This window comes from Pseudorca crassidens, chromosome 15 (genome assembly GCF_039906515.1).
Source record: "Pseudorca crassidens isolate mPseCra1 chromosome 15, mPseCra1.hap1, whole genome shotgun sequence".
NCBI lineage: Eukaryota > Metazoa > Chordata > Mammalia > Artiodactyla > Delphinidae > Pseudorca > Pseudorca crassidens.
Window position 1 is genome coordinate 26,615,288 of NC_090310.1, and position 18,416 is coordinate 26,633,703.

General features: G+C 42.9%; 1 protein-coding gene across 3 annotated transcripts in view; it reads right to left on the bottom strand.

The window, feature by feature from the left end:
• LOC137207111 (mpv17-like protein) overlaps positions 1–18,416 on the bottom strand; it is a 181,617-nt gene that overhangs the window by 141,468 nt on the left and 21,733 nt on the right. For all 3 annotated transcript variants that reach the window (XM_067706564.1, XM_067706563.1, XM_067706565.1), the window contains exon 5: positions 4,906–5,166. In XM_067706564.1, coding sequence (XP_067562665.1) covers positions 4,906–5,166 — 261 coding nt within the window. The remainder of the gene's footprint in view (positions 1–4,905; positions 5,167–18,416) is intronic.

An 18,416-nucleotide genomic window follows, 5' to 3' on the forward strand; every position in this document is an offset into this window, starting at 1 on the left:
CTCCCCTGTCCAAAATCTTGATCATCCTTTAAGGCACACTCAAATCTTTCAAGAAACGGCCAAGACCACCGACAACTGTGCTTTTAAAAAGCTCTGTGCTTTGTCAAAAGGCACCTTGTCTTTGTGTCTCCCCTAATTAATTACAGTTGGTTGAAAGCAATACTTTTATATATCTAACCACACTGAAATGTCACTATGCATTTTCCAACTGAGTAAAAAAAAACAAAAAACCTACTCACTTCTAGTGGAAAAATGTTGTCAGAAGTGGATGGGAGGGCTTTCCTGGTGGCGCAGTGGTTAAGAATCCACCTGCCAATGCAGGGGACACGGGTTCGAGCCCTGGTCCGGGAAGATCCCACATGACACGGAGCAACTGAGCCCGTGCGCCGCAACTACTGAGCCTGTGCTCTAGAGCCCGCGAGCCACAACTACTGAAGCCCATGTGCCACAACTACTGAAGCCCGCATGCCTAGAGCCCGTGCTCCGCAAGGAGAAGCCACCGCAATGAGAAGCCCGTGCACCACAACAAAGAGTAGCCCCCCTGATCACCGCAACTAGAGAAAGCCCATGCACAGCAATGAAGACCCAACGCAGCCAAAAATAAATAAATAAATGTATTAAAAAAAAAAAAAAGAATAAGTGGATGGGATCAATTCCTTAGACTCTTTCTCAAAGGAGAAAATACTAGGTGGTTTCCAAGGGTGCAAAAGCCGTTTCCTACACCTTCCCATAAGGAAGAAGGTGGTATCTACACAATCATTACCTGGAACTTACAAAGAAATGCACGCAAGGAAAAACTGGCAGGCTGGAATAATCTCCTCCAATGCTATTGGGCACCATCCTCTTATGTCCTATTGCTGTGGTCCCCAACGTTTTTTGGAACGTTGGTTTCCGGTTTCGTGGAAGACAATTTTTCCACGGACCGGGGGTGGGGGGACGGTTTCAGGATGATTCATGGGCATTACATTTACTGTGCACTTTACTTCTATTATTATTACATTGTAATATATAATGAAATAATTATACAACTCACCATAATACAGAATCAGTGGGAGCCCTGAGCTTGTTTTCACTTGCCACTCACTGATAAGGTTTTGATATGAGTCTGCAAGCAATTGATTTGTTATGGTCTCTGTGCAGGCAAACCTCTCTGCTAATGATAATCTGTATTTGCAGCCGCTCCCCAGCGCTGGCATCACCACCTCAGCTCCACTTCAGATCATCAGGCATTAGATTCTCATAAGGAGCGCACAACCTAGATCCCTCGCATGCGCAGTTCACGGTAGGGTTCCAGCTCCTATGAGAATCTAATGCCGCAGCTGACCTGACAGGAGGCGGAGCTCAGGCGGTAGTGCAATGATAGGGAGAGTCTGTAAATACCGATGATGCTTCGCTCACCTGCCTGCTGCTCACCTCCTGCTGTATGGCCTGGTTCCTAACAGGCCACAGGCTGATACCGGTCCATGGCCCGGGGTTGGGGACCCCTGCCCTATTGTGACAACCATTCAGCATGGATTGAGTGCTTACTGTATGTCAAGCACTGTGCTAAATGCATTATATACATTATCTTATTTAATCCTCCCAACAGCCTGAAGTGGTCCTTACTATCCTGTTGGAAGATGTCACTGAGAGGATGGAACTGCCAGCTGACTCTTGAGCAGGACTGGGGTCATCGGAGGCTCCTCACCCCTCCCGTCCTTGAAATGTATATTCCACCCATTCTTCTTGCACTAGGAGCCAGTTCAAGGATGCGGCTTTGAGAGAGTAGGATGTTGTTGAGACCATCAGGATGGGATACACCACTGAACCCCATTAAGGCCTCTATGTAAACTGTTGAGATTCTGGCGGGCCGGTGCAGAGATCTTGTGGCGCCCAAGACAAGCCTCGTATGTAAGTTCCCTTGTTGCTAAACCTGCCACCTACCAATCTGGAGTGGCTGTCTCTTTCTTTGGCCTCTTCTTGCCCTCTGAGTACGGGGCCAGTTTCAGATTTCAGCTGGCAAGTTCCCAAGGGTTCAAACCAACATATCCCCATTTTATAGATGAGACAGCTAACTTACAGAACGGTTCAGCAATTTTCCCAGGGTGACAAAGCAACAAGGTGTTAGAGCTGGTTTGGATCCATGTCACCTGATTTCAAAACTCTCATTCTTAGCTACTATACTATTTATATCTTCTACCTAGAAACTCTAGCTAACATTAAAGAGAATGGTTAATACAACCTTAACTGAAAATGACCAGTTTTGCAATCTTTTTCCCCTTTTCAAGTCTTTTTAAGTAACACCTACTCAGTGTTTAACATAAAATATTTAAATATGTGTAAAAGTTAAACAGAGAGTGTCTTCTTTTTAATGGGCCTCTCTTTTTCTCCAGCATTTCCTGCATAGCGACATTGGCTTGACAATTATTATGCCACAGAATCAATAGTACTAATTTTCACACTTCATTAATAAATAAGTGGAGGCCCCAGATGTTATGGGATGGATCCACAGATCCCCTGGGAGTTGAGAGAGAGTCCAAAAAGAAAAAAAAGTCCACTTAAAAAAAAAAAAAAAAAAGTTAGGCTGCAGACAAGAGTCTAGAGATCAAAAGTCTAGATTCAAAAGTGAAACTCTGAAAAAAAAAAAAAAGTGAAACTCTGGATCAGTGCTTTAAGAAGATTTTGAATTTGAATAGGTAAAAATGAAAGAAAAAAAAAGATTTGGGGATCCACACCAAAAGCAGATCAGAAACTGTGGTCTTGCATCTGAATGGGAAGCAAGAGTGAGAATCTTTGTTGGTTTGGAAGAGAGAGGATAAGAAAGCCTTTCCGCCAACCTTTTAACAGTTTGCAGCCTAAGACTTAGAAGTACAAAAATTTCAGGAGCAAAAATGCTATAAATCAGGTTTTCACTGCAATTTTTCTGTATGCTTGAAATTTTTCCTAATAAAGTGGTGAGAACATAAAAAAACATAAGAGAATTACTAGGGACCTGGCCAACATTGCAGCTTTAGTCCATAGTGTTGATTTATGTAATTCTTTGCAAAGGATAAAAACAGGTTCTTTCTACAGATGTAGTAACAAAATAATGGAAGCAGCCAATATATTCAGCACTTACCTTGAGCTCTACCTACATCATCTTATTGAATGTTCACAATTAAGCCATAAGGTATGTATTATTATCATCTCCCTTTCAGAGAACAGAGGCAGAGTGAGGCTTAAAAAAAATGTGACTAGTTATAAATTCAGTCACATGTCAGCAAGGCGGCAGAGCCAGGATTCAAACCCAGGGCTTCTATTCTGCACAGACCCAGTAGTCTTTCAAGGCCACCGTGAACTCCAGAGACCAACAGGCTGCCACATACTTAAAATCACTGAATGTGTTCTGGGACTCTCAACAGATTTAGAAAGCTTCCTGAAAATGTGAAAGCAATACACCTTCAGGTTAAAAGCAGAGAGGGGCGCAGGGGCCCAACAAACCTGAGTTCAAATCCTGACTCTGCCACTTAAATCACCTCACCTAGCAAGCCCCAATTTTTCCATCTATGTAAGGGGAGTCACAAGTCATAATATTCCCCTCAAGGAGGCTGTTCCAGGGATTGAATGAGAGGATGCATTTAAAGTTCTTAGCACAGGCAAGACTTAATACATGGCAATCTATCAACAAAAGGCAGCCATTGTGGGTATTATTTTGAGCTTGCAGGAAGACCAGAGACCCTCAGCCCTCATGTCATGTTAAAGTACCAAAGCCAAAGGGTTTTGAAAGGATGAAACGGGAGGAAGGACCCATATTTTAAAAGGAGAAAGAAAAGAAAAGGAGAGAGGCTGGACACACTCTGGTTTCCAGGTGCAGAACTAAGACATTTGACTGTGATTTCTACTTGAACCCATGAAAACCAGAGTACAGTTGAGCCATTCTAAAAAGATCTTCTTAATTTGTAATTACAGGTATGGAGAAAGCACACACACACACAATCTTCTACCAGGTGAAGACAGGAAAAGAGCATATTCACAATACTTCGGTCCAACATAGCTCAGCGCCAAGGCAGGAAGCTGAGGGTCCTTGTGAAGGGCGAGACGGCCCTTCCCAGCCCGGATGGAGGTACGGAGCTAAAGCAAGCAGTGCAAGGGCAGGGGACTGCTAAGCGCCCGGGGTTTGCAGGGAGGGCTGGTGACGCTGGGACCCCTGCAGCTGCCTCTATACTTTGAGAGCAGGAGTTTCAACTACTGCATCCTATTCATTAAAAACAAACAATCCTTAGTTTATTTGTTAATGTTGTTGACCCCAAAATACCGTAGAGAGAAGTAGCAAATACAGTCTGTCCATTTCAGAACTGCCTTCTAGGATTGTACCCAAACCAGAGACTTTGAGTCAAGAGAGAAAGAAGGGCGTGCACAGGGTTAACCTTCCCCTAATCCTTTCCCTCCCACTCGCGACCCTGGAGAAGGCAGGAGAAGAAACGCTGGGAATTTCAGGTGTGCCCTGAACCTCACGCCGGGGGAGAAGCAAAAGCAGAAACCCAGCGGACACTCCCCCCTCTCCAGAGACGTGGGCGCTTTCCAGGATGGTCCAAAGGCTCCAGCGTCCTAGTGCATCCCGGTGGAGAAAAGACCCTCCTCCCTCGGCTGCGGGAAAGACCCTACTTTCCAAGACCGGCTGCGAGCTTGGATCCGGGACTCCCGAGTCCACCCCAGACTCCCGGCTCAGCTGCCTGGAGATTCCCGAGCCTCCCGGTGAAGCCCAACCCGGAGGCTTTTGTTCGAGGGAGAGAGCGTCGCAGCGCAGCGCAGCGCATCCCCGCAGCGCTGAAAGCCCCGCTGCGGGGGCGCCTCCCTCGGTCCGCTCCCTACCAACCCCGCGCTCCCGCGACCACCCGCTCCAGCGCACGGATCCCCAACTGTCCCACCCCCCGCCCGAATACTCACTTCTCCCCAGTCCCTCCGCTTTCCACGCCGTCTCCTCCACCGCCCCATAGCGCCTCAAAGGCTTCTCAGCTTCCAGATGGATGGACAAAGATTGCTTTAACTCCATCGCTGATCTCCGCGGGCAGGTCGACGGGTCTCCCTTTACTCCATCCCCGCTGCGGGTTGCAGGGAGGGAGGCGGCTCCAGCCAGCAGCGTCTTAAGGGGCCGGGCGCTCGTGACGTTGCTCCATCTCTTCCGCCGCCAGGGCCGGGGACAGCCGACTGGTACAGGAGTGTTGGGGGGGGGGGGGGGGAGGAGGGGGAGAGAGAGAGAGAGAGAGAGAGAGAAAAAAAAAGGATGAGGACGCATGCGCAATGGAGGCTTGGGGGCGGGGAGCTTGGGGGCTGGGTAGACAGAAAAGAGGGTAGGTGATAACTCTACGAAGAACAACAAAACAACTAAAACAGAACCATCACAAAGGAAGTAAAAACAAGGCAGCAGCCCATACTGGGGCTTGTGACATCAGCGTGCTGCTAGGTTTTGAGTGGGATTTGTGAGAGCATCTCTATCTGGGGGCAATGGATCCATCTTTGTGGCGAGTGTTACAGAAGCGTGAGTGTGGACCTGGATCTGTGGGTTCTGGGCTTGGCTGAGTGCGTTTTTGTGACAATCTCTGTCGTTTGCATCTGTGTGTATTTTGAATTTGAATTTGAATATAAAATGGGACAGTCTTGTCTGCCGGTGCCTGTGTCCACTCTGTATGTGTTTGCATGAACTTCAGAGAGACATGAAACTATTTTGGACACAAGTATAACAAAGCTATTTGGAACATGGGTCTTTACTTTCCAGAAACCCAGAGGTTTATCTTAACCAACAAAGCACAGCAGCATTAAAAGTACAGGTAAAATCAGCAGCTAGACTGATTTTTAAAATAGTACTATTTATTGAATGATGGCTAGGTGCTAAACACTCCCCAATAACTCTGTGAAACAGATACTGTTTTGTTAGCTTTGTTTTATAGAAGATGAAACTGAGGTGCAGCAAGATTAAGTTATTTGCCCAAATTCCCACACTTACCAAGTGGTCTGGTCAGCACTTGAATCCAGACTTAGCCTCTTTATTGTACTGACCTTCTTGACTGCACAGGTATGTAGTTTTGTACTGAGCTGGGGGAGAAGCTCTATAGGACATGTGTTGTTCATTTGTTGTTTGTTGTTATTCTTAAGACATCATCTGGGGCAAGTATCCACACAGCTTGTGGAGGTATGAAAAGGCTTTAAGAAAATGATTTATCAACCAGCAGCAAGAGGCTTCAAAAATTTATGATCAGGAAAGTACTTCTAAATAGCTCATGAGAGAAAAAGGAGATAACAATGAAAAATTTTAAATATTTAGACCTCGATAGTCATGAGAGTATCACATATCAAAACTTGTAAGTTTTGATGTAAGTAAATGCATAGCCTTAAATGCATGCATTTAAAAATGTAAGTCTAAAAATAAATGGGTTAGGATGAATAGGTAAGCAAAATGTGGTCTTTCCATACAGTGGAATACTATTCAGCCTTTAAAAAGGAAGGGGATTCTGCAATATGCTACAACATGGATGAAACTTGAGGACATAATGCTAAGTGAAATAAACCAGTCACAAAAAGACAAACACTGTACAATTCCACTTATGTGATGTGCCTAGAGTAGTGAAAATCACAGGAACAGAAAGTAGAATGGTGGTTGCTGAGGGCTAAGGGGAGGGAAGAATGCGGAGTTTTTGTTTAATGGGTATAGATTTGCAGTATTTCAAGATGAAAAGAGTTTTGGGGGTGGATGGGGGTAACGGATGCACAACAATGTGAATGTATTTAATACCACTGAGCTATACACTTAAAACTAGTTGAACTGGTTAAAAAAAAATCATTGTATTCAACTGAAAAGACTACAAGAGAAAAGAAGAGATAAAACCTAAGTGAAGTAGAAAAATAATAATAAGAGCATAAATTAAGGTAATAGGGACTTCCCTGGTGGCACAATGGTTAAGAATCCGCCTGCCAGAGCAGGGGACACGGATTCAAACCCTGGTCCGGGAAGATCCCACATGCCGCGGAGCAACTAAGCCCATGCACCACAACTACTGAGCCAGCGCTCTAGAGCCTGTGAGCCACAGCTACTAAGCCCACATGCCGCAACTACTGAAGCCCGCGTACCTAGAGCCCATGCTCTGCAACAAGAGAAGCCACCGCAGTGAGAAGCCCGCACACTGCAATGATGAGTAGACCCTGCTCGCCACAACTAGAGAAAGCCTGCGCACAGCAACGAAGACCCAACACAGCCAAAAATAAATAAATTAAAACAACAACAACAACAACACTGAGTGGAGAAACTGGAACCCTCATACATTACTGGTGGAAATGTACAATGGTGCAGCCACTTTGGAAGACAGTCTGGCATTTTCTCAAAAGGGTAAACACAGTTATCACATGACCCAGCAATTCTACTCCTCGGTATAGACCCACAAGAAATGAAAGATACATCCACACAAAAACTTGTTTGAACAAATGCTCACAGCAGCATTATTCACAATAGCCAAAAAAGTGAAAACAACCCAAATGTCCATCAACTGATGAATGAATAAATAAAATGTGGTATATTCCTACAGGGGAATGTTACTTGGTAATAATGAGGGATGAAGTACTGATACATGTTGCAACACAGTTAAATCTTGAAAACGCTATGCTAAGTGAAAGACACCAGTCACAATAGACCATAAGTTATATGATCCCATTTATATAAACTGTCTAGATTCTTTATCTACAGAGAAAACATTATAGCAAATCAACAGAGAAAGAAAGTAGGTTAGTGGTTGCTTAGGGCTGGGGGTGGAGGAAAACAGGCGAAGGCAGGGACTGCTAAAGATTACAGGGTTTCCTTTTGGTGAAAATGTTCTAAAATTGTGATGATGGTTGCATAACTCTAGTAATATACTAAAAACCTTTGAATATGTACCTTTAAAAGGGTGATTTGAATAGTATATGAATTATATCTCAATAAAGCTATTAACAAAAAAAATTAAATTGAATGGAATTTAACCATTTAAATCGCAACACATTATCATAAGGTTAATGGAGACTAAGGCCAGCCTGTGCAGCCAGCCAGCAGGGAATTCCAGGGGTCTGGCCACACAATCCAAATCTGTCCTGGTCCTACCTGGGGTTTGGCATTACCTGATGGTGGCTGTCCATTCTAGCTTGTGTGTGTGTGTGTTTTTCATATTCTTTTCCATTATGGTTTATTACAGGATATTGAATATAGTTTCCTGTGCTAAACATAAAGACCTTGTTGTTTATGCATTCCATATGTAATCGTTTGCATCTGCTAATCCCATACCCCCGATCCATTCTTCCCCCATCAGCTTGTGTGTTGATGGATGTCACTTGAGGTCCTGTGGCAACTGGAATTTCCAAAACAAAGACAGTGATTCCAGGACAGTGATTCCCCAGTTAGTGGCTCAATTACACGGGGCCCGATTCAGAAAAATTAGGCTAGGCAAACACCTCCCCACCCATCAGCCCACCCCCGCCAACCCTTCTGTCTCCCACTTAATATGTACCTTGGCCAGCATTATCCTGGGGTTTTAGTGAATTAGCCATTTTGCTACTAGTATATAGGCTATATGTTAGTAGGACTACAGTGATGCTTCTGTATCTGGAGAGATAGTAAAAGTTTCAACTGCAATGCAAACATATTCATGAAAGAACATCAGAAGGATCATTTCCCATTCCCATGATATGTCTTTCATTCCAGTTTAAATCATGGAGAAAGGGGGAAAATGTGGGTGTGGAGATGCACTGATATTGTTCAAGCTATTTTTACTCTCACAAAATGGGTCCCTCCCCTAATGGCCCCAATTTCTCCTAATAGATCATTTTTTATTAAAGCATATCATTTATCAGCCTTGTCTCTCTTTGATTCCTGGAAAACATTCTTTGAATATTTCAGGGAAAGACGTTACTAGCCATTTAAGTGGAATGCCCCCCATAATCAGTATGGCATTATACCTTGTATTCCAACTGAATCACATCCTGTCAGTCACACACTCTGATTATAGAAACAGTGGAATAGCCAGAGAAGAATTGATCTGTGTGTCTGTAGAGAACAAACGTATGGACACCAAGGGGGGAAAGTGGGGGGGCGGGGGATGAATTGGGACTGACATACATACACTAATATGTATAAAATGGATAACTAATAAGAACCTGCTGTATAAAAAATAAATAAAATAAAATTCAGAAGTTCAAAAAAAAAACTGGGAAAAGAAAAAGAATTCATCTGTGTTTCAATGAAAAGCCTAATGCAGAGGGAAAAAAAAAATCTCCCCGTGTCTCAAAGAAATATAAGAAGTGTTGCTTCTAGAACGTGGGAATTCCAGAAACTATGATTTGCATGAGAAGAAACATTAATTTTAAGATTCAGAAGAAAAAGTTCTAGAGGTTAGGGCCATAGATGGAAGTCAGGATGCTTGAGTGAGATCATGACTCCATGATTGGAAGCTATTTACCTTAAACCAACTATGGAAGCTGTCCAAGAAATAGTTTCCTTTCCTGTAAAATGGGGTTAATTATGAAACATGCTTAGTACAGCACATGGCACAGAATAAATATTCAATAAATGTCATTTATTCTGTTAATTTCATCACTGCTGCCAATACTTGAAGCTAAAAGTTGGCTTCCGTGCTGTGCTGTAGTCATCAAGTTATCAAGGTCATCCTTACATAAATCCCAGAATATGCAACTCTATGAAGTCATTACATTTGTCATAATAATATTCCTAATTTTACAGACTCTTCCAGGGAGATCAGTGTTATCCAGTATTAACACGTTCCTAAATTGATCGTTAGCAGATATCTTGGAGTTCCACAGATGAGGAGTTTCAGGAAGCAGTGAAAGAGATTCACAGAGAAGAACTGGAAAATGCAAAAACTGGACCAGGTTGCATGCCTCCTGCACAGTCCAGGAGCCTACCCCATGTCAACTGCTCTGCAAAGAAGTTGTCACTTATGCTTGCAAGGCAGACTCCAAAGCAGAACCGTACACTTTCATCAGGCAGAGTTGGGATTAGTACAGCTCTCTTCTCTCATCAAAACTGGGGTGTTTTGTTGGTTTGTTTCATTTGTTTATTTTTTATTTTTATTTTATGTGTTTTTTTTTGGTGTGTTCCATTTGTAAAGTCAGTGATCAATGTCTTAAGAAGGCATCACTTTCATAAAGCAGATCTGGGGTTTTAGTGTTTCATTTCTATAATAAAATAACATATCATCAGTTTCCAACCCACATAAACACAAGACACACTTGGGACATGTTAGTAGGCATGTAAAGAATATTACCTGTAGAGCAGAGTGATAAAAAAAAACTTGGGCTCTGTCATCCTGGCTCCACCACTTACTAGCGGTATGACCTTGGGCAAGTCACTTCCTCTCTATTCTCCTGAAAATGCTCTAAAGATCCGTAATGGCCTATTTTTTGTCACATCCAATAGCTTCTTTCCAGTCATCATCCTATTTAATCTCTCCAAAAATATATAACGCTGTGGACCAGACCCTACTCCAAACTCCCTCTCTACCCAGTTTCCAGGACATGCTCTCTCCTGTCCTCTTGGTTCCCACTCCTGCTGTTCCAGTCCTCCCTTCTCGTCTCCTTCACAAGCTCTTTCTCCATCACTCACCCCCTTCAGTTAAGGTTCCCAGTGTTTATCCCTTTCATCTTCTCCTCTTCTCATTCTTCACCTCTTCCTAGTTAAACCCATCTTCTGTTCAATCTCCATCTCCAGCCCCCGTCCTTCTCTCCTCTTAGAAACATCCAGCAGTCTTGGGGAAATTGATAAAAAGAGGAAAATGGGTTTGGAAGAGAAAATAGAGTTCAAGAGAGTTCCAGAAAGCACACTGTATATTCCTCTTAAAGGAGGTTTAGAAGAGAGAAAAGAAGCTGAGGAAACATGCCGAAGACTTCGGACCTGAAATCCTGCATCCGTTGGAGAGCAGGGAGCTGGTACTTCTGCCCAAAGTGCTCAAGGAGTGGGATCATGTGTTTTGGCTGTGCTGGGGCATGAAGTTATTAGGAGTGAGGTCAATGCTACATGCCTGTAAGAGGGTGGTGGTGGGGGGAGTCTGAAAAAAAGTCCCCAGGGCATGTGGGGACTCTATTATGATGCTTTCTGTTTTTCAATGTTTATTGAGTGGTTACTGGTACCAAGCACTTTACAAGACTTACCCTTCTTAACTCTGTATCTCTGTCCTGTGAGATCAGGGTTTGTAGCTACAGAGAGGTTGTAGTTTGCCAGTAAGTGGCAGCACCTGCACTCAGTCTCAGTCGGCCAGTCTCAGAGTCCAAACACTTAACCACAATCCCACATCCCCTCTCAAAGCTTTCCTTTCTCCTCCAGGAATCACCATGGCAACAGCCAGGAAGAGGGATTTATAACCTCAACCTGAACATGTTCAAAATCAGACTCCTTATATTTCCCCCCAAACCTGCTCCACCTCAATTAGAAATCTCAGATTTAGCCTCTGTACCTTACTCTCAAACATTCCACACTCTTTTTACACATAGTCAGTCAACAAATCCTGTTGATTCTACCTTGGAAATCTCTCCAAAATCCAATTGTCCTCTTCATTCCCACTGCCCTGCTCTAGCTCAATGCTGCAACACCTTTTTCCCAGACTATTGCAAAAAAACATCTTTTCTGGGTTTTTTCCCTACTAGAGACTATTCTCCACATTGCTTCTAAAAATATCTTTTTAAAAAATATTTATTTATTTATTTGGTTGCACCAGGTCTTAGTTGAGGCAGGCGGGCTCCTTAGTTGTGGCTCCCTGGCTCCTTAGTTGTAGCACGTTGCCTCCTTAGCTGCAGCATGCATGTGGGATCTAGTTCCCTGACCAGGGATCGAACCTGGGTCCCGTGCACTGAGACCATGGAGCTTAATCCACTGCGCCACCAGGGAAGTCCCCTAAAATTATCTTTAAAACACACATACAAATACACACACACATATACACATGCAATGCCACTCTTATGCTTAAAAGCTTCCACTGGATTCCTGCTGCCTGCAGAGTAATTTACATAAGCAATCTCCTTCGTTTTGAGGACCATCAGGTTATTCCCAACTTCCTGAGATTATCAAGAAAACCATGAGGAGAGTCTTGCAGTTAAAGCTTTGTAGATGTCCTTTATTTCCTTAGGATGAATTCCTTAAAGTGAAATTGCTAAATCAAAGGATATGCACATTGTCAAAGGCATTTGATGACTATTATTAAACCGTTCTCCAGAAATGCCGTACTTAACTTACACTCACCAGAAGTGTGTACTACAACTTACTAGAATTCACATGTTTTCATGGGTATACCCACGGAGTGGAAATGTGTTCTATTCATTTTCAAATAATCAGAGCTGGAATACTGAACGGCACATGGTACTCAGCAAATGATTGCTGAATGAATGAAGAACTGAATAAACAGAAGAAATGTCCATTTGTGAAAAGCTCCCCGACTTGTGTATAACTTAACATAAGCATATCGTAACACAACTTCTAGATGTTGTCTAAATCTGACTGTTTCATGTAGAATTAATCCAGTAGCATCCTTTTGCACATGGGATCGATATTTATGGGATGCTCCACAACAGTGCTCCATCCCGGGAACAAAATCTTCGCTTCCTATCCATATTCACTACACATGTACAGATCCAATCTTATTGTAATTTCTTCAATTTTCCATCATCACCTATGCAGGTTAGAGGTTATCTGGAAAGGAGTTAACCTAAATAGTAAAATGAGTAAAAGGATGCTAAAATTTCACAAATCTATATTTCCGGATGTGTACATTCGGCCCTCTGTATCTGTGCGTTTCACATCTGCAGATTCAACCAACAACAGAGTAAAAATGTTTGGGGGAAAATAATTCCAAAAAGTTCCAAAAAGCAAAACTTGTATTTGCTGCTCATTGGCAACTATTTACATAGCGTTTACATTATATTTATAACTATTTACATAGCATTTACCTTGTATTAGGTATTATAAGTACTTTAGAGATGATTTAAAGTATACAGGATGGGGCTTCCCTGGTGGCACAGTACTTCAGAATCCGCCTGCCAATGCAGGAGACACGGGTTCAAGCCCTGGTCCGGGAAGATCCCACATGCCGCGGAGCAACTAAAGCCCGTACGCCACAACTACTGAGACTGCGCTCTAGAGCCTGTGAACCACAACTACTGAGCCTGCGCACCACAACTACTGAAGCCCGCGCGCCTAGAGCCTGTGCTCTGCAACAAGAGAAGCCACCACGAAGAGTAGCCCCCGCTCACCACAACTAGAGAAAGCCTGCGTGCAGCAATGAAGACCCAATGCAGCCAAAAATAAATATATAAATAAATTTATTTTTTAAATAAATAAATAAAATAAAGTATACGGGAGGATGAGTGTAGATTATAAGCAAAACCTGCACCATTCGATGTAAGGGACTTGAGCATCTGTGGCTGTTGTATCCAGGGGGTCCTGGGACCAAAAGCCCAGGGATACCAAGGGACGACTGCATATGCATCTCTCTGTTGTACAGCTCTGCTAGAATAAATGTCACCAAAGCACCTCAGTTTAAATCTCTTCCTTCCAAAACCTTCCACAGGTGGTAAGTTTCCTTCCAGCCAGTCAGTCAAGCCAGAAAATGTGTATTTTGTCCTATAAATCTTACTGATATTGCCTAGGTACATCTGAATTCATCAACCTAGACTATCCCTTCCTCCCTACTTCTACTCCCATTGAACTAATTTGCGCTCAAATGATCGCTACCCCTGACAATAATTTTCATCACTGATTTTTAGCAGGCTAGAGATATATTCAGTGTTACTCCTGAAAGGTCATTTGATGGTCCTAAGGAGAATGGGATGGAGGAGTGGAGGTGGCATAAAACTAGAGGTAGGGATATCAGTTGAGAGACTCTAGTGGTAAAATACATAAGTACTTCCCAAAGTTTTTTATTTTTAATAAATTTATTTTTATTTATTTATTTTTGGCTGTGTTGGGTCTTCATTGCTGTGCGTGGGCTTTCTTTAGTTGCAGTGAGCAGGGGCTACTCTTCATTGCAGTGCACGGGCTTCTCATTGCGGTGGCTTCTCTTGTTGCAGAGCATGGGCTGTAGGCGTGCAGGCTTCAGTAGTTGTGGCTCACAGGCTCTAGAGCGCAGGTTCAGTAGTTGTGGCACACGGGCTTAGTTGCTCCGCGGCATGTGGGATCTTCCCGGACCAGAGATTGAACCTCTGTCCCCTGCATTGGCAGGCGGATTCTTAACCACTGTGCCACCAGGAAGCCCCTTCCCAAAGTTTAACATGTTAAAATGGACCCTCTGATCCAGATGGTCTGGGGTGAGGGTCTGAGATTCTTAGATGTTCTCAAGTGGTGTCAAGGCTGCTGGTCCATGGACTGCACTTTGAGTAGCAAGACTTTACACGAGAAACAATGAAGTCTTGAAACAAAAAATGACAGTGGAATCAAAAGGAGGGCATGGACTAACCAGATATTAAAGAGACATGACTTGTTGACCTGAGCTACCTGAGGTTACCTGAGCATGAGGTAGCCACACTGAGTTGACACAGCTCCTGCGAATGGTACAGAAGGGATGTTTGAATTAATCTGTGCAACTTTGCTTTAGAATGATAGCTTTTTGGAAGTAACTCTCAGTCCTTTATGTTATCTTGAAGGATCCATGGAGATACTGGTACCCTCCAGTTAAGATTCTCTGGCAATATAAACTTTTCAAAAGCATAAAGTCAGAAGAAATAGAAAACATTTACTCAGCATATACCATGAGCCAGTCACTCCATGCCTCTGCATATGTTATTCCTTCTCCTTGAATATCTCCATGCCCACATCACTCACACACACACACACACACACACACACGAATTAACAATCTCTTCCTTTGTGTCACTGCCACATCTTTAATATACTTATCACACTGCACTGGAAATGCTGAAAGCAATTCTACAATCATAGAAAGTGTGGGTTTTGGAGCCAATCGAACTTCAGTTCAAATCATAGCTCTGCCATGTATTGGGTTGATGATGAAGACAAGTACCTTTGCTTCCTCAGTTATAAAAATGGAGGCGCCATCTACTGTGAGGTCATGTGTAGCCTTCAAGATGCTTTCCTTCAAGTAATAGGAAACCTAATTCACAGTGGTTTAAACAAGGAAGAGAATCTATCAGCTACTGAAACAGAAAAGCCCAGAGGTAAAGCAAGCTTTGAAATAGGCTAGTGTAGAGATTAAGAAATCATCAGGGTTTCTCTGAGATTCTTTCAGTGATACACTCCTCTTCCTGTGCCCTTCATGCTAATAAAAATGGTTACAGCGGGCTTCCCTGGTGGCGCAGTGGTTGAGAGTCCGCCTGCGGATGCAGGGGACACGGGTTCGTGCCCCGGTCCGGGAAGATCCCACGTGCCGCGGAGCGGCTGGGCCAGTGAGCCATGGCTGCTGAGCCTGTACGTCCGGAGCCTGTGCTCCGCAACGGGAGAGGCCACAACAGTGAGAGGCCCGCGTACCGCAAAAAAAAAAAAAAAAAAAAAAGGTTACATCAGTTCTAGCACTCACATCTGTATTAATACCCCAACCTGAAAATAAGAATGCCTTTGTTTGGTGTTCCCAGCTAAAGTTAGGAGTATCTCTCTCCTAATGCCTACCACTGCAGGTCACATGGCCATCCCTGAACCAATCACTGTAACCACAGGCAGGAAATGCACTGATTGGCTTCACCTTGTTCAGGTGCTCCATCCTTTGAGCCAGGAGTGGAATCACCCTCCCTGAGGATCTACAAACAGGAACTGGGAGCTGTAGGGAAGGAGGGTGGAAAATGGATGCTGGAGAGACAGCTGACAACTATTCACTACACCACACCTATTAGTACATTATACAAAGGGCGTGGCACAGAATCTTGTCTGCAGTTTGTGGGCGCACAGTAAGTGGTAGCTGTAATTTGCTTATAAGTCTATCTACTAGACCAGAAGCAAACAGAGAATGGGGTCCTTCTCAGCTCAGGCGTCCCTCATGCCTAGCACAGCACCTGGGACATAGCGTAAATATTTGTTGAATTAATGTTAACAGTTGGAATGGGAAATACAATGATAGAGTTATAGAAATTATTACAAGAAAAAAGAGAGGATCGTATGACTTAAGGGAATATGAAAACATACACTGTTGCTGGTCCACGACACTGATAAGATAACCAAGCTGGATATAGTTGAATTACAGACTGGGGTTAAAATTGGAATAAATTTCAGTATATATTTTTAGGGGTCTGCTCTAATTTTGGGTCAATTCAGAAAAGAAATACTAAGTGAAGTGTCTTTATCTGCTTTGCCTGGCTTGGGAGTAGAAGAGAAGAAAATCAACCTCTTTCTTTCCCCCTTAAATCTATTCAAGAAGTGTTGCTTGAGCATGCGCTACATGATCCCATATTACATAGGAAAATAAGTTTCAAGAGGACGGCTGATCTAGTCTATTATTTTGTGGATCTTAAGAATCAATGTCAATTAAAAAGACACTAACATCGATTAATCCCACTATGTGCCAGGCGCTGTCCTTCAAGCTTTCACAAATGTGATCTCTTTTAATCCTGAGTAAATTGAGGCTGTGAAAGGTTAAGCTCCTTACCCAGAATCACACAACTAATAAATAAAGACCCAGGTGCTGAGAGGCACATGCCTCAGAACCACTCTTCTTGTTACTAGAAAAGATTTCCTTGTATAAACCTCAGGGACTTTACAAGGGAAATATTGGATTACGGTAATATGACTCATTAGCCCAATTTAATATTACCTATTCATTATAATATAATGATGCTTGCATAGCAGAGCATGCTGCTGTATTTCTGCCTCTGGCTCAGATCACAGGAACTATGAACATAGGCTGATTACATGACCTACATACTCAATATTAAGAACACTTTGAATTGCTCTTATTTATGTGGTTGAAAATATATGGTCTAATTTTGGTCAGCAGTAGCATCTAGGTAATGCTGACTCAGAAGGGAAACATTTGTTGTTGCCAGGAGAAGTGCAAGAGAAAAGCTGAATCACACTGTACCACATCAGATGTTAACACTATTAATATAACGTGCTGAATAGTGAGCAAGATGGAATCAGACCATCTCTGACCAACAGGTTCGTCATTCTACCAGTGGACAGATCCAAGAAATGTCACGGTACTATGTCCCTACGTTGTATTATGTTTCTATCAACTAAGCTTATAATTAGTGTGTGGTTATCTGGCCAATGACACCAGTGTAGTGTACAATCCAAAAAGGGGATTGCAAACTCAATGCCTTCAGGGGCCAGGTGGGTAATGGAAATGAACACATTGGGCAGGTTGTCAGACGTAGGGAGTGAAGTCTACAGTGAACTCTCCGATGGAAGTAGATTTTTCAGGAGATGCCAGAAACCCAGGTTTTTAATATGAAATTTCCCATCTTCAAACTGTGATTGCCATAAAGCACTCTTGTGGGCCAGATCTGTCCATTCTCCCCTGCATGCCTCTGTTAAAAGACTCCTAGTTCATCTCTCATTTCTGTCTTCTTCTATCCTATGGAAGTCTGAACTTGCTTGGGTTCCAGTTTTCTTTTTGAGATAAGAGTTTCTGATACATGCTGTAGTTGTCTATTTGAGACATTGAGAAATTAAATCAATTTTAAAATTTTTATTATTTTTTATACAATTGTTAAAGGTTACACTCCATTTACAGTTATTACAAAATATTGACTATATTCCCTATGTTGTACAATTCATCCTTGTAGCCTATCTTACGCCCAATAGTTTGTACCTCCCTCTCCCCCACTCCTATATTGCACACCCCCAACTGGTAACCACTAGTTTGTTCTCTGTATCTGTGAGTCTGCTTCTTTTCTGTTATATTCACTAGTTTGTAGTGGTGTTTAGATTCCACATATAAGTGATATACAGTATTTGTGTTTCTCTATCTGACTTATTTCACTTAGCATAATGCCTTCCAAGTCCATCCATGTTGCTGCAAATGGCAAAATTTCATTCTCTTTTTATGGCTGAGTAGTATTCTACTGCCATACACACCATAAACATACCACATCTTCTTTATCCATCCATCTCTTGATAGACACTTAGGTAGCTTCCATATCTTGGCTATCCTAAATAACGCAATTTTGTTTTTTGGCCGCACCGCACACTTGCAGGGTCTTAGTTCTCCGACCAGGGACTGAACCCAGGCCCTCAGCAGTGAAAGTGTGGAGTCCTAGCCACTGGACCACCAGGGATTTCCTAATAATGCAATTTAAAAATAAACTGTTTCTGCTTTATGGTCTTCATTTATTCAATCAAAAATGTCTCTTGAGTACCTATTGTAGGTCAGGTGTTTTTCTGGGAGCTTGGGATACATCAGTCAGCAAAAGAGACAAAGAATCCTGCCTCCCTGGAGCTTGGGGGAAGAGAAGGGTGGAAACATGCAATAAACAATAAACATAATAAATAC